The sequence below is a fragment of the Rhagoletis pomonella genome, unplaced genomic scaffold (assembly GCF_013731165.1).
Source record: "Rhagoletis pomonella isolate Grant_MI unplaced genomic scaffold, Rhpom_1.0 Rhpom_scaffold_00007, whole genome shotgun sequence".
In the NCBI taxonomy this organism is placed as follows: domain Eukaryota; kingdom Metazoa; phylum Arthropoda; class Insecta; order Diptera; family Tephritidae; genus Rhagoletis; species Rhagoletis pomonella.
The window spans coordinates 30,052,893-30,067,288 of record NW_023458561.1 but is presented as its reverse complement, the minus strand read 5'-3'; the positions used below and the strand labels follow the sequence as shown (position 1 = coordinate 30,067,288).

At 35.2% G+C, this 14,396-nt stretch overlaps 2 protein-coding genes across 2 annotated transcripts in view; one reads left to right on the top strand and one right to left on the bottom strand.

Annotated features, from left to right (window-relative positions):
- The window catches only part of LOC118742561 (sestrin homolog), a gene marked incomplete in the record, with an annotated part of 134,363 nt that overhangs the window by 21,255 nt on the left and 98,712 nt on the right, over positions 1-14,396 (top strand). The window contains 1 exon segment of the mRNA XM_036474725.1: positions 8,265-10,213. Coding sequence (XP_036330618.1) covers positions 10,172-10,213 — 42 coding nt within the window.
- LOC118742560 (lethal(2)neighbour of tid protein 2) overlaps positions 1-14,396 on the bottom strand; it is a 64,136-nt gene that overhangs the window by 44,155 nt on the left and 5,585 nt on the right. The window lies entirely within an intron of this gene.

Here is a 14,396-nt window from a genome sequence, read left to right as displayed (position 1 = left end):
TTGAAAATTTATCTAAACCACACATGTTTGGCGAAGTTCCTACTTAAGCTGTTTGTTTTTCTTTATTAGCTTATTTATCTACGAGTATGTACACTTTCTCGGCATAAAAATATGTCAACATATGCGATGTTTTGAAGTAAACGCATATGAATGCAGAAACAGTACAAGGGCCAAATCGACTTGAAAGATATTTTGTTTCCCTAATGGGATCTTAAAATAATGTTGATAGGCCCATTCCTAATTCCATGTGGTTCAAGTATATATGATTTAAATTGCACAATCTTACCGCTGGTTTCACCAGTCCATATTAAAAAAAAAATTAAAATAAACTTACATAAATTGCTTTCGTGAAATTGGATTTTAGACTGATCAAGCCGGGGTATTCGAAATTTTTTCCTCTTTAGGCCAGAGACGTGATTTCGATTCCATGCTGTCAATTTCGATGCATATGAAAACATTTTCGGCTATAACCGGTAAGATGTCCAGAAAGTATCCTGGTAACTAATCGCCCGAGCGAGAGATGGATGCAAGCTACGACCTGTCGAATTTCTATTCAAACTTCGAAAAGTTAAGAAACTGACCGGCAATTGTAATTGAGTTGAATGAACTTTGCGAGTAAATCGAAATCGGCAAACATTCGCATGGCGAAGATAGAGAGGGGCAAAAAACAGCCAACAGTCAAAGCGAATTGTACCAAGCGTGCAAGCAAAATTATTAATAACAATAGGGCTGTTCGGGATCTTGTGCATATGCTCTTGTATTTGCATATTCGTTGCATTTGTAAATTTACAACAATACAATGCACACGGTTGTCATCGCAGCAAGCATGAAATTTGCAAATGACCATTTCCAAGACCATTTCCACAACATACTGAATAGCCCTAATATAAGTTTATCTAAATATGCAGCAACACTTAACTTATGTATGGAGTGCTTTTATGTATGTTGCGGTGTTGAGGGCAAATTTTGCATGCATCTGTGCGCACGCCACTTAATTGCCAACAGCACATGCAGCAGAACAAAAACAACAAAAAAGCTGGCGGCAACATATTCCGCGCACAACACTTGACTGACAGCGGCAACTGAATTCGTTTTACCGAAATTGGCAACAATCTCGGCCGTTGCCCAAGCGATCATCGGCTGTTTGGTACATATGTATGTACATATGTATGTGCGCATATTCACGGCTCCCACTTACTTCTTTTTTTGTGTACCACGAGAGTACTAAAATGTAGAAAATGCATCAAAATTTTTTTTTTCATTTTTATTGGCTTACAATTTATTTTATGCGTTTTCTATACGTGAAAAAGCTAACAGGTATCCGAGGATTTTTTGTTTATTCGGAGATATAATATTTCAAAGTTAGAATTTTTTCGTGGTTCTGACTAATCATGTACTTCTTCAAATAGTTATATTTCGGGTTCTGCTAATCGTACGAGTAGTTGCAACCAGCAATGATATAGGTAATTTTTCAGACTGGTAGAATTTCGCCAGGACCCAGTAAAAATTTGCGTTTGACACCAATTCACATATGCTTAAAAATTGGCAGAGCTGTCCTATGTACTATATATGTATTTGTGAAGTGTCTGAAGCGACGCATGGTCGCCTTAAAGACTGCAGATGATGGACAAGTGCGGTAATTTCATTTTAGGCAAAGGAACGTAGACAGACATTCAAACCACTTCAGTATTTTTTAGGCTGAGATCTATGCAACCAGCAACGCGGCAAAGTTGGTAGGCATGATGAATCCTGCTCCTTTAAAACTTACCTTCGTTATAGACTGTCAAACCGTTGGGATAGGTGTCTATTCAGTGAACGCTTTACTAATGCAGCCCGTGTTTAAATCCATTGCGCATGCACTTTATTCACACACTAACTAAGAAAAAAAACATTGCGGTTTTTGTTGTTTCGTACAGGGTTTGCATGTGATGTATTTTGGAACGAGTTTCCGTCATCCCTCGTCGAATTTGGTGTGGAAGATGGCACGTTGCCGGAACCGGTTTGTCTCCAAACCAAATTTGACAAGAGATAACGTAGACGCGTTCCAAAATACATACAAAAAAAAAAAAAAAAATCACTTCAAAAGTGGTTTCTTTAAAGACATTTTTTCAGAACAAAATTTGTGTTTAAAGGACAGATAGATTTTAAATCTACTTTAGAAAACAACACTTAAACTGCGTAACATGTGAGCCGTTTATTTTGAAAGTGCCCAATTTGAAATGTTTCTTAATTTATCAACATTTTCCTGCAGGGTGTTGTTTTTTTTATCTAGGCTGAAAACATTTTTTCGCAACCAGCCGCCAATTTGTCTGAGCATTACACAATGCGAGCCAAATGGTTTTTTTTTTTTAATTTTCTTGGTTCTTTTTTTGTAATTTACTTAAAATAAACTGAGTCATTGGTATTCAGCAGCCCATGACTATTTGTAAACGGTAGAGTGGATGGTTTTTAAAATAAAATTTATTTTGATCATACATGCATATGTATGTACATATACCAAAATGAAACATCGAAAAATTCAGACGTTCTTGCTATTTGCTGTTTGTACTTTACAGCTTCTTTTGAGTTTTTGGGGAGCAGTTACACTTAATTCTCACTCTTGGGTCAGTGTGCAGCTTTGGGTCCCTAACAAATAGTAAAATCGCCTTTTTGCGGCCACATAGAAATATTTGGCTTGAGAATCTATTAAAGTCTACAGAAGTGAAGAAGCAAGCTCGTCACGATCCGCATTAAAGCGAAATTCTTCAGGATCATGGAAACAGGTTAGCCTGTAGCAATAGGCGCCAGACTAAGAAGATTCATCAAGCAATATGGATGCCCCCTGATCGTAAAACGTTACACCAAATCGACGACAATACGTTTCCAGTGCTGTAGACGTACATACATACGTACGATTCGAGGACCAAACATCGACACAGAGAACCAACCATATTATTGCAGTCAAGATAATTAAGTATCCGCTTCTGTGGAAAAATATGTGCAACTAGGAAGGTTCGACTTTGAAAAGCTGCAATCATAAGAGGCAGGTAGCGTTTTCGCTACCCCACTCTCACACATGCTCTCTGAGAGCACTCTACGAAGCGTAACACGAATAACAATTTCGCGACTAAAAAAACAACAAAACTGCTGGAGCTGTCGGCTTACCAACAAAGCTATTCAAATACGGTGGCAGAATATGATCGGATTACTTAGCACATGACCCATGTACAAGAAAAAACGGCCCGACTACCGCAGGATCAGCCTTCTTTAAATGGCATTTAAGGTCTTATAGAGCGTATTGTGTGTAAGGCTAATGGTCAACGTCAACGAAGTGATTGGGTTTTTCCGGCGTGGCTTTTGGCATGGTACATCCACCATAGACCAAGCATTCGCCATAAGCCAAGGATGATCGACACACATCATATAGATATTTGTTGACTTTAGAACCGTCTTTGGTAGCACGAAAAGTAGTCCCCCTTCGCCTTATGAAATTTACAATCTATAAATAACTCACATTATGCCCATCCTGATATATAGCGTGGAAGTGCGGACAATGACAGCAATCGCTAAGGTGTCCTTCGGGACATTCAATAAAAAATCCGGCTGGATAATTCCGGGCTTTGGGCCTTGGCGAGCGCGAATACCGCTGACGATAGAAGAATGAGCTTTAGAGAAGCGAATTAAATTTCAGCGTCTCAGATGGCAAGGCCATATCGCAGAAAGTATTCGAGCTGCTACCCGCTGGTGGTAGCAGATGAAGTAAGGCCTCCTATGCGATGGAAAGACCAGGGCGGCTACTTTGTTATGCGATACGAAAGAGCACTGCGTTGCGATAGGGAAATACATACATCGTAGGATTACACTCTGGCCGATTGCCTATCGCATCGCATTTCTCTTTCGTATCGCATTACAGAGCAGCCCCCCCCAGGTGTTTGAAATAATTTGCAGTAAAATCTCTTATTGCATAACCCAGTGTGTAGATTCTCGCAATCAATGTATCAGTAAATATTGTAAAGTGTTGATGAGTTCAACACCAATTAGCATTTTTCAGTTATATTGTAAATGTTTTTCTGAAATTTATTTGCTAATGCCGGCGAGTTGTTTTCAATTGCTGCTGCCTCGCTATGCATTTCTTCGTAGAGCCACTCGTAATTAATGTGGGAAATTTAGAAGCGCTGCTGCTGGGCTGTTGCCTTGGCAATGCATTCTATCGGCCCCTTTGTTTTTGCCAACAATTACTTATAGTGTTGTTAGTGGGCTGTTTTGGATGTCCGGCAGAAATTTAAGTTCCGTTCTGCATGACAGCATGCACCGATCTGCATCATACAGTGGGGCTCAGTGCGTTTCGAACGGCAGCCGGTAGCGGTTGAATCGTAGCGGACGTTCGGTTCGTGGACAAGTGGTGAATTTTACGTTGTTGCTGTGGGTGCATACACAAATTGTAAAGAGTAAATACATTATTTGTTATATGAATAGACTTTATAGTTTAAATATGTGTGTGCTTTTGTAACATAATAATTAAATTCGCTAAAAATTCTTACTTTGAGTGTTAATTAGTGATAGTAACGTAGTTATACAATGTTCCTAAAAGTGTTTTGTGAAGGTGTTATACTCGTATAAGTAGCTATGTATGTACATTAGACCACTTGGTATAGTAATGATCAGGGAACGGATTTTATGGAAAGTTCCTTTTTTCTGCTAAAGATACAGAGTATATTCGAATAAAAATGTCCATGATTTACCTTTCTCTGATTCCATATATACACATTTGATATTGCCTTTTTTAAGATATTTGCCTTTTGTACCTTTGATAATATGCAAGTTTTAAACGTTCCATATTTAAATTGGGTGCCACTTGTACCAACTCACGTTGAGCGCACGTTTAGTACACTCAAGGCTTTTCTTCACGATAATCGAATGCAAATACTGTCAGAAAACTTTAAAATGCATCTCTTGGTTCAATGTTGCTACATACACCCATAGAAATTAAACTTTTGTGAGTTAAAATATCGAGAGGAGAAAATAGTCAAAGATTCAAAATACAAATTTTTCATATAATGAAACTATGTAGTTCATAGTTTTTTTCTTTCTACTCATAAAATAAACACTTCTAAAATAAATGTATTTTTCGATTATTATAAGATTTTTGTTTTTTAGTGCCTTCTTTTGCCTTTTTTTGCGATTTCCAGTGCCCTTTTCTGCCTATTTCGTTATTTTGTTTTGCCTTTTTTATAGGTTTTTAGGTTCTCAAAATCCGTTCCCTGGTAATTATCCTCAATGAATCTCCCCTCACTACGATAATTCTAAGAGATCGCGCATCGAGTGTTTATTTTTCCCATAGGAATAAAACGTGAGAAAGTGAGTTATTCTCTTTTGAGGTGAGTATAATTTTTTAGGCTCAATCAAAACGTCAGAAACTATATACATATGTACATATATAGCCAGGCCAACTCGCTCCAATACCTACGGTATTCAGTATGAGTTCTTGTATTTTCTATGTTTGAGTGAAAAGCTTCCAGGGCTGCCTGATTATCGGAGAAGATGAACACCTAAGTACTTCATCTCTGTGGGCTTTTAAGCAAAGCCGGAAATATTCCATTGTGGAACTAGCCATTTGATTTTAACTTGAGAACTCTCACTACTTGACACAAACTATCATTATATAATTCTATCCCTCTTACCAGTGTTGCCGTTGTGCGACTAAAGGGGCAATATGACCCTTTTTAGGCGCCAATACCCTTTGACCAGACTTTTTGAAAATTTTGATTTTTTTACCCCTTTTCGAAAAATATGTGCGACTTTTTCCCCTTTTCAGAGATTTTGTTTTAGACCCCTGCTATTAAAAAATTATTCCACCTATACTCAACGAAAAATGCACCACTTAAAACTTTTCAAGGAAATCCTCCTTGCAGCAACTCGATTTCTGTGTTTTGTTTAAAGCTTGTCCTACTATTTTCTTCTTAAATTTAACAGCGGAAAGTTTTAGCAGCGAAAAAAATTTATTATACATGTAAATTTGATTTTGACCTGGGATCTTAGACTTATTTTTTTTTACTAGTAAAGAAAAGCAAATATAATATGGTGACCCGTTTTTTCGTCAATTACCTCTTTTTTGCGACTTTCTGAAACTTACCATCCAAAAAGTCGTTCCATTTCGGAATTTGTGCAGGAAATACCGTACCTTCTACTATGAAATGCATTGATGATTACATCTGACCCTGATGTTTATATCATAGTTTCTTAATCCGCCAGCTATTTGTCCCTTTTACCGCGCTTTCATCACGATCCACATCCTCGTTGCTAATTTTAAGTCATTTTCGATTGCTTTCTATAACACATATAGGCTGGGTTATAATTTAACAGATTATGGATATTTAGATACGTATACTTACATAGTATCTACGCAAATATAAACAGATTTTTATGTGCATTTAAGTATGCATGTTCATATCAGTATATATGTATGAACACTTAAACACAAGTACTTATTTACGCACTAAACTCTCATAATTAGACTGCGGATTTTTATGCAAAATACGGAGCCTAGAAATTTGTACCACATAACTTTAAGCAAAGTGTATAAATTTGTATACATTTTGTTTATACATACATGTTTACACACTTTGCTTATAAGCTCCGTATTTTGCAAAAAAATTCCACAGTCAACTCATAATTTATAGCAGAAAATGAGATTACATTATCTTTGCAATATTTCTATGTTTGAATAGTATTCGTATAAAAACTAAAATTATAAGGTCTGTAAACAATTATACATACGAAAGTAAAACCATAGTAGACTTTATTTAACCACGAAAAAAAAACATTAAAATATCACTGTTTACCGGCACATAAATATGTATGTATTTAATATTTTGTTGTTATAAAGATCAGTCCACTTGTTATTGTTAATTAGTAGGCTAAATAAATTTAATGTTGAAGTGCTAAAGTACACAATAGCAGTAGCAACCTCCACCTCCAGGCGTGTCGACAGCACATAACATCTGTTTAAACGACTGAGTTACATTTGTATATACATATGTACATTAGGCCATATCACTATAAATATATGAAAGACAAAAGCTTAGCGTGTGTGGGTGTATTTTTTTTTTGTTTGGCACCCGCTCAAAACAGCTAAATCGCATTTATTGCTATAACTTTCTTATACGCTGTCCGGATTTTTTTAATTTTGTGGTGCCGAAAAGGCCTCCATCAGGTCTATAATTGGCCCTGCAAAAGGTTTCGACTTTAAAACCCGTTTTAATTCATACCTTCACTAAACTTGCAAATACTATCCCTAATTGTCTATTTTTATACTAAAACCTCAAAAAAAAAAAAAAGATGACGACTTTGCTTTGGGCTTTATTCACAAACAAACAAGTTATACGGGCATGTTGTGAAATTCGAAACTTTGAAATCGACTCGAATTGCCAAATAGTTTTTAATTATATCTGATGAAAAGAGTGAATATTCTAATTGAAACCCGTAAAAGAAGCAGCAGAGATATGAAATATATCATTTTAATGCGAGACTTGTAAATTTTTTGGTTAAAAACCATCGAAAAAATTATCAAAATCGACTCGATTTAAAATTTTCGAATTTCAGAACATGCCTGATAATGTTTTTAATACTTAAGGAGGCTTAAATTTTTAGTTTTTATGTTGTTATATTTTGGAACAAATTCTCGTCATACCTTGACAAATTTGATTTGGAAACAAACCGGTTTCGGCGCCGTGCCTTCGTCTGTGTCGTGGCTCTTTTTTTTGTTAAACTTTTTAATTTTAAATAGAAAATTAATTTTCTTAAAAGTGTGGAAGCTATTGCATTGCTAAAGTTAAATGTTTCAGAATCGAAAATAATGGCAACCTTCCACTAAAACACTTAGGAATACCATTTACCACATAGGCAAATCATTTTTTAAAAATAAATAAATAAATAAAAAAATAAATAGTGATATTGTATCTTCATTTTGCAAACGATGGAAAATAGGTGGCAGCCCTATTTAAAAATATTTTTGAATTGAGATTTTTTAAAATGCTTTCTGTTTAATACCCATATTGTGGTACATCATTTATTTGAAATGTAACCAATTTAGAATATGTGGCAACCTTGTAATGCATAACATTTCTGAATTCACAATTTCATCAACAAAATCTCCCATACAAATTGACCCGCCTTAATAAACATGTTTATAGGCATACACAAGAATTTCCAATTTAAAATAATACGATTTACACCGTTACATTTCGAACTAATCTTAATATTTTACTTTTTGGTTTTCATTACAGATAAAGTAAGCAGCAACTAACCGAGGTCTGTTATGTAAATTCTTCTGATAATTTGAAGAAGTACCTGCCCCTTTAGTAAGCAAACATTTACTGAACAATAAGTATTTTCGAGAACCCCAGAAAAAAAAAGTGTTCAAAACAACGCAGAAAATTGCTAAGCACTAATCTCCAATCAGATTAGATTATTTAGCAACAGCCACTAACTACTAAGTCGTAGACTTTTTCTTAACGATTTGACGCAGCAAACGTCGCGCTTCCATCCATCACGTAGCTGCAATTACAAATGAATAACAAAATCAAGAACAAAACCGTTACAGCTAAACGATTACAACAATATCAACAACAACTGAAACAGTTACAACAACGCAGCGAAGAGTTGAGCTTCATCAATATACGACGTGAAATCTTCACCTTCAAGCGCCTGAACCACAACCCAGATAATCATAGCCGCGGTAGCATTACGAGTGGCATAAGGCTGAAACAGTTGACAACAAAAACAACATCAGCAGCAGCAACAACAACAACAGCACTAACCGATTTGGCAACGTTGTACGATAGCGAGTTAGAAACACCAGCAAAACAATTGAGCTGAAAAAGTTAAAATACTACTAGCAAGTAGCAAACAGCAAAATTGCAGTCAACAGCTGCAACAAAGCAAAGAGAAATCGGTGCATCAACAACAGGCCAAAGCAAAGCAAGCGCTTGATACCAAACCGGTTGCCGATTTGCAAGGGAGCGGCGCGTGCTGGCAGTTGTTGCCGAAATTTCAATTGAAGAAAAGCGTCGCGGAAAATTAGGTGAACCTAAAAAGTTGTGCGAAGTGGGCGCTGAAAAAGCAATAAAGCGTGGAGTGGAACAACAGTCAGGCGCCGATTGTCAATAGAACGCCAAGGTAAATATACCGTTGCAACGAGTGCCAGCAGCGGGCGTAGAAAAGAAAAGCAAGGCGGAGAAAGACCACGTTTGAAGCGTTAAGTTTAAGCGGTGAGACGGGGGTTGACAGTAGAGGTGAGTGTTTGGTACTATCAAACGGCTGTGAAGGAACGTGTTAGCGCGTGTCAAAAGCCCGCCAACGCTCAACAACTGGAAGTTACTTACCAGTGAAGAGCTCTAAATGAAAAACAATAAACAATCCAACAATCAATAATAAACGCAGTAAAAAGCAAACAATAAATAACCAAAGCAAATAACAAAAGGTGTGTCCCAATTGACCTCAACAGCAAAGCAAGAAAAAAGCCAATGCAATGCATTAAAAACAAAGTTGATTAAAAACGTAAAATAAAAATAATCAAACAAGCGGCGAAATCCGAATGCGTGGAAAAGCGAAAAAAATAATAATAAACAAAACGAAACCAAAACCAAAATTGAATCCGTACATGGCAAAAGCAAGCGCCTAAAATATCACACTCCAACACAAAACTTAAGCACACACGATTGTCAACCAACAAAGGCGAATAATAAAAACAAATAGTACCGAAAATATACGCGCACGCTCCATATAAATAGGTACTTATACTTATACATTTTCGTAGCGGTCGCGTGCAATCGAGTGTGCATTGGCGCATGCGCATTTCTGTCAACACCAAGCAAGAGCCCGCCGCTACAAGTAGGCTCGCCCAATTCGACTGCATTTTGGCATCGTTCAGCTGTGCTGCGTTCTCTGGCTGCTGCTGCTGCTGGTGCTCCACCTGAACCTGTTTTGTGGCCATTATTTAGCAGCAACAAGTCGTTGTTGAGCACCTCAATTGTTGTTAAGGTTAACTGCCGATTGCTGATTGCAGTAAGACCGCACAAAACAGTTGTTGTTGTTGGTAGCCGTTCAGATAGTAAACGTGTGGGCATTGATTGCTCTTTTCAATTCTTCGACTTTTATTTTGACCACTGATCACCACCACTTTTAAGCATCGATGGTTGATTACTACGCGGATATGGGACAAATCGGACAAGATGTGAGTAAATGAATTTTGTTACTTGCCTCCTTTTTACACGAATTTTACTTAACTCTTGCAAATAAATAAGAAAAACTTTAAAAACTGCGTTTGTCGCTACAATTCGTTTTAGCCTACTTAGGTCCTACATATTGGGGTATATAATTTTTAGAGCTTCATGAAGTCAAATTTTCAAACAAATTTTTCATTTATGAAACATTCTTTATTTTTTAGGAATGTGCGTGTTAGTTAATATATTTTCGAAGGAATTTAGTAGGTAAAATATCGACTTTATTCTAGAAATTTAATTTATTCTTCAAAGGTGTATTAATTCCATATTCATCTTATGTTATCAATTAAATTTCTCAAATAAGTGGCAACCCACTTCAAAATGACTTTGGACAGTAAACTTTCTTAAATCTCTGTAGTTTGATACCCATATTGCAATATTTTATTTATTAAATTAAATTATAATTTTCCAACAGGTGGCAATCTTCCTCAAAAAATATTTTTGCATGTAAGCTTTCTTAAACCTCTTTCTTTCGGCAGTCATATAGCGATATCTTATCGATGTACTTAAACTGCAATTTTCAAACAGGTGGCAACTCTCTAATATATTAAGTTAGACTACCAGTAATGCATCGGTGAAACTGCGCGTACAAACATAAAGACAGAGAGGCAGACAGACATACAGACAAACAGATAGACAAAAATTCTAAAAATTGTTGATTTGGTTTCTGTTGTTTTAATAATTCAGTGCAATGTAATATAAAATAATGGGTAATAACTGAAAGAGGAAATTGTGTAGAATTAAAAAAATAAATCATAACTAATTTAATTTTTTTCAAGCTAATAAGATCAGAAGAACGAAATTCGAGGATGTGGTCTATGTGTTTGGCTATATTAATCCTTAGCATATAATTTTTTCAAAAATGGATATTTCAAAATTTCAAGGATATTCAAGGATAAAATTTTAAAATTACATTTCCAATACCTACTCATCCTTATGCACCGAAAAATTTAGTTTGTTTTAATTCTACAGAATTTTCGCTTTAATTTGATGCCCATACTGTTTTTTTACATTGCACTGAATTTTTTAAATTAACCATATTTTTAAATTTCAAAGTCCTTTAAAAAAAAATCCTAACATTAATCCTAATGCATTAGAGAGAAAAACTTAAAACGCCTATTTGTTATATTTGGCCCAGGATTTCGCGAATATATTGATTTTTTTTGTGTGTAAAAGTTACAGACGCACGGTGTAAAAAAAAAAACAATACAATATTTTAAAATGCCTAAACGTTCTACCATTATTGAGTTAGTCTAACTAATCAGCTTTGACCCACATATATTCCAAACCGTCGTTTGAGTTATCAACTTGTGTCATAAAACTACATACAGTGTTGCTCTACACATATATGCATACTTATGTACGTACGTAAATACACAAAAAAAAAACTACATAGAAATTAAAAAAATAAACATACATAAATTCACTTAATCTTTGTTATCAACAATTTGCGTTATTAAGTATTATTTCGCTAGTTTAGAGTGAAAAGTGCCTGAGTCCAGTTTTTCTAATTTTACAAGAGAATAAAAACCTTTGAAAACTATTTTCTTTTTCCAAGCTAAGGTTACTCCATACAATTCGAATTTCACAACGTCGATAAAAAGTTCTGTATATTTTGAGGGTTATACAATTTTCTGTGACTTTTTTCACTTATGAAGAAGATAAGTAAATAGTTCGAACTTTTTAGAAACGATTCATTTTTAATGGCTCTTGTTTCCTGAGTAAAAAAAATGATTTTTTAAAAACGTGGACTTAGCAATTTTTCACTCTAAGCTGGTGATTTTTTTTAATTTTTGTGTGCATGTTTCTGCCTCATTGCAGTGCGATTAGAATTACTAAAATACTTTTATAATTACAAAGGCTTGTTCCGCAGATTTTTCACCGTGTTGATAACATACGTATGTATGTAGAAGAAAAATTAAGTATAAAAGGCTTGTCTTAACGCTTTGAAGTTTAAATATAATTTTGTTTAAATATACATACGTATGCGTCTATGTACATCAGAGTGGTCCAAAATGCATGTGCCCAAGACAGGTATGTAGTTAAGTGAATGTTTCCCAATAATACCAGAGTAATTATATGTAAAAAACGAATTTTTAGCTGCATTTTAACATGCCAAGAATATAAAAAAATTGAGAACATCAGCGGTTTTATAAAAAACCGACCAGCGCGACCTGTAAGAAAACTTTCTCTTTTTTTATCACAAATTACAATAAATTTAGGTAGCGTGTATGAATTTCCAAAAAAATTTTTTTTTTGAACCACTCTAATGTATATGAATATTTATTGTATTTTCTTGTATTTATTTGAATTGTGCCAGTAATAAGTGAAAAAATCTTGTGATTCTTATCACCACATGCCTTTGTTGTCATCGGCAGCATGTTCTAATTATTAAAATCAATTAAAATGATTTTATATTCAATAAAGCATCGATACTGCTTTTGCCGTATTTGGCAATGCAAATGATGAAATCATGAACATACATTGCAAACGCATAATCAACACATAATCCATACTTACATAAAAGACACAGTTTCTTACAGTGCCCCCTCATGGTCATATATTGTAGATAACTGCCTTTCCGATTGATCGCAACAACATGGAGCATCAATAAAGTCTTATTTGAATAATAAATTAAAAAAAAGTAACTGGTTCCAAACCTACGATCTACACTGAGGGAAAAAAATATTAAAATCAAATAGAAACGTAATTGATCTTACTATAAACGTCAACGAAAGTACTGTATATTGGTAAATATTCAATTCAATTACGCGCATATTAAAATGACCGCGTTCGTACTGAAAAGGCATCCGTGAAGTGAATAATCAAGACAAAAACTAAAAAAAAAATTTAATTTGCATGTTGCCTGCAGTGGAATTCGAACCCGTCCATCCCCGGACATCAACAACTTGTGGCAAGCATCTTTGCGCACTCACCCTGCAGGGAAAGCTACTAGTTGTGAACTAGAATTCTACCGGTTTGCTTTTCAGCCGAACTAGTTCACGTTCTATCCATGTTAGCGACTGGTATTTTTAACATTGCGATATTCTACGAGATGTCAATTGTCAGGCTATGCATCAGCATCTACTGGTATAAATACTAGTAGCATCATACCAAGTGATGAGATAGTCTGCCAATTCATGCCCCGTGAAAAGCATAAGTGTGCCCTTTTGCTCGCGACCCTCCAGCAGTCACAATGGCCGACAGAGCAAAGCACTCGCGTGGTAAGCCTGAGGTCCCAGGTTCAAATCCTGGCGCAGGGAAAATTATTTTATTTTCTATTTTTTATAAATTTATTTTTTTGTTTAGGCTGTTTACTGTAATTTTTAAATTTGATAAAAAAATATTTTTGTTTAATTTCTTTGTTTTTATGGCACAAGCGTTTCTTCCTAAATGTTTTTTGCAATGCAATTAGATTTTCAAAGTTGTTATTTATTTATAAATTATTAATTACATTTATTTAACTTTAAAAATCTTAACCACCTCCAAGCGGCCTCGAACCTGCCATTTCAGAACCAGAACCAGTAGTCTTCACGTGACGCCACAGCCGACATTTGTAAGAAAAGCAATTAATTGCGTTTTATTTTTGGCTTTGGCAATTCAAAGGCAGATGTCGCTGATCGCCTAAATTCTTCGAAATTGTCCTAATTTATGAACAAGTATTTTTTCTAACTGATTTGGCTTTTCACTGCAGGGTACATATACATACACAGATGTGAACAGTCAAATACGTGCGTAATAAATTTTGTATGAAAATATTATTTTTAAATACGAACATTTTTAAACGATAATCAAATATAAAGTATTAATTTTTACTATGCATTATTTCCCTCAGTGTAATCATGTATGTATGTATGTATATAACTCGTATAGGAGACCCTTTTTGTATATATTTAGCATACAATAAGGCGCACAAAGGGAAATCTTGCTGTCGGAATATGGTAATTGAGCAAGATTTGATTGAATTTTGCTAATGATGAAACCAGTGGCAAGAGCACTGTTTCCCTATCTGGGAAAAATCTGTATCTCTGTACTCAAATTTTTGAATATCCTACAGGTGTGTGCGATTGCCCATACATATGTCATAGGTGAAAGACTCTTACAATTCGGGGTTCGGTTGTCGTCTCCTACCAG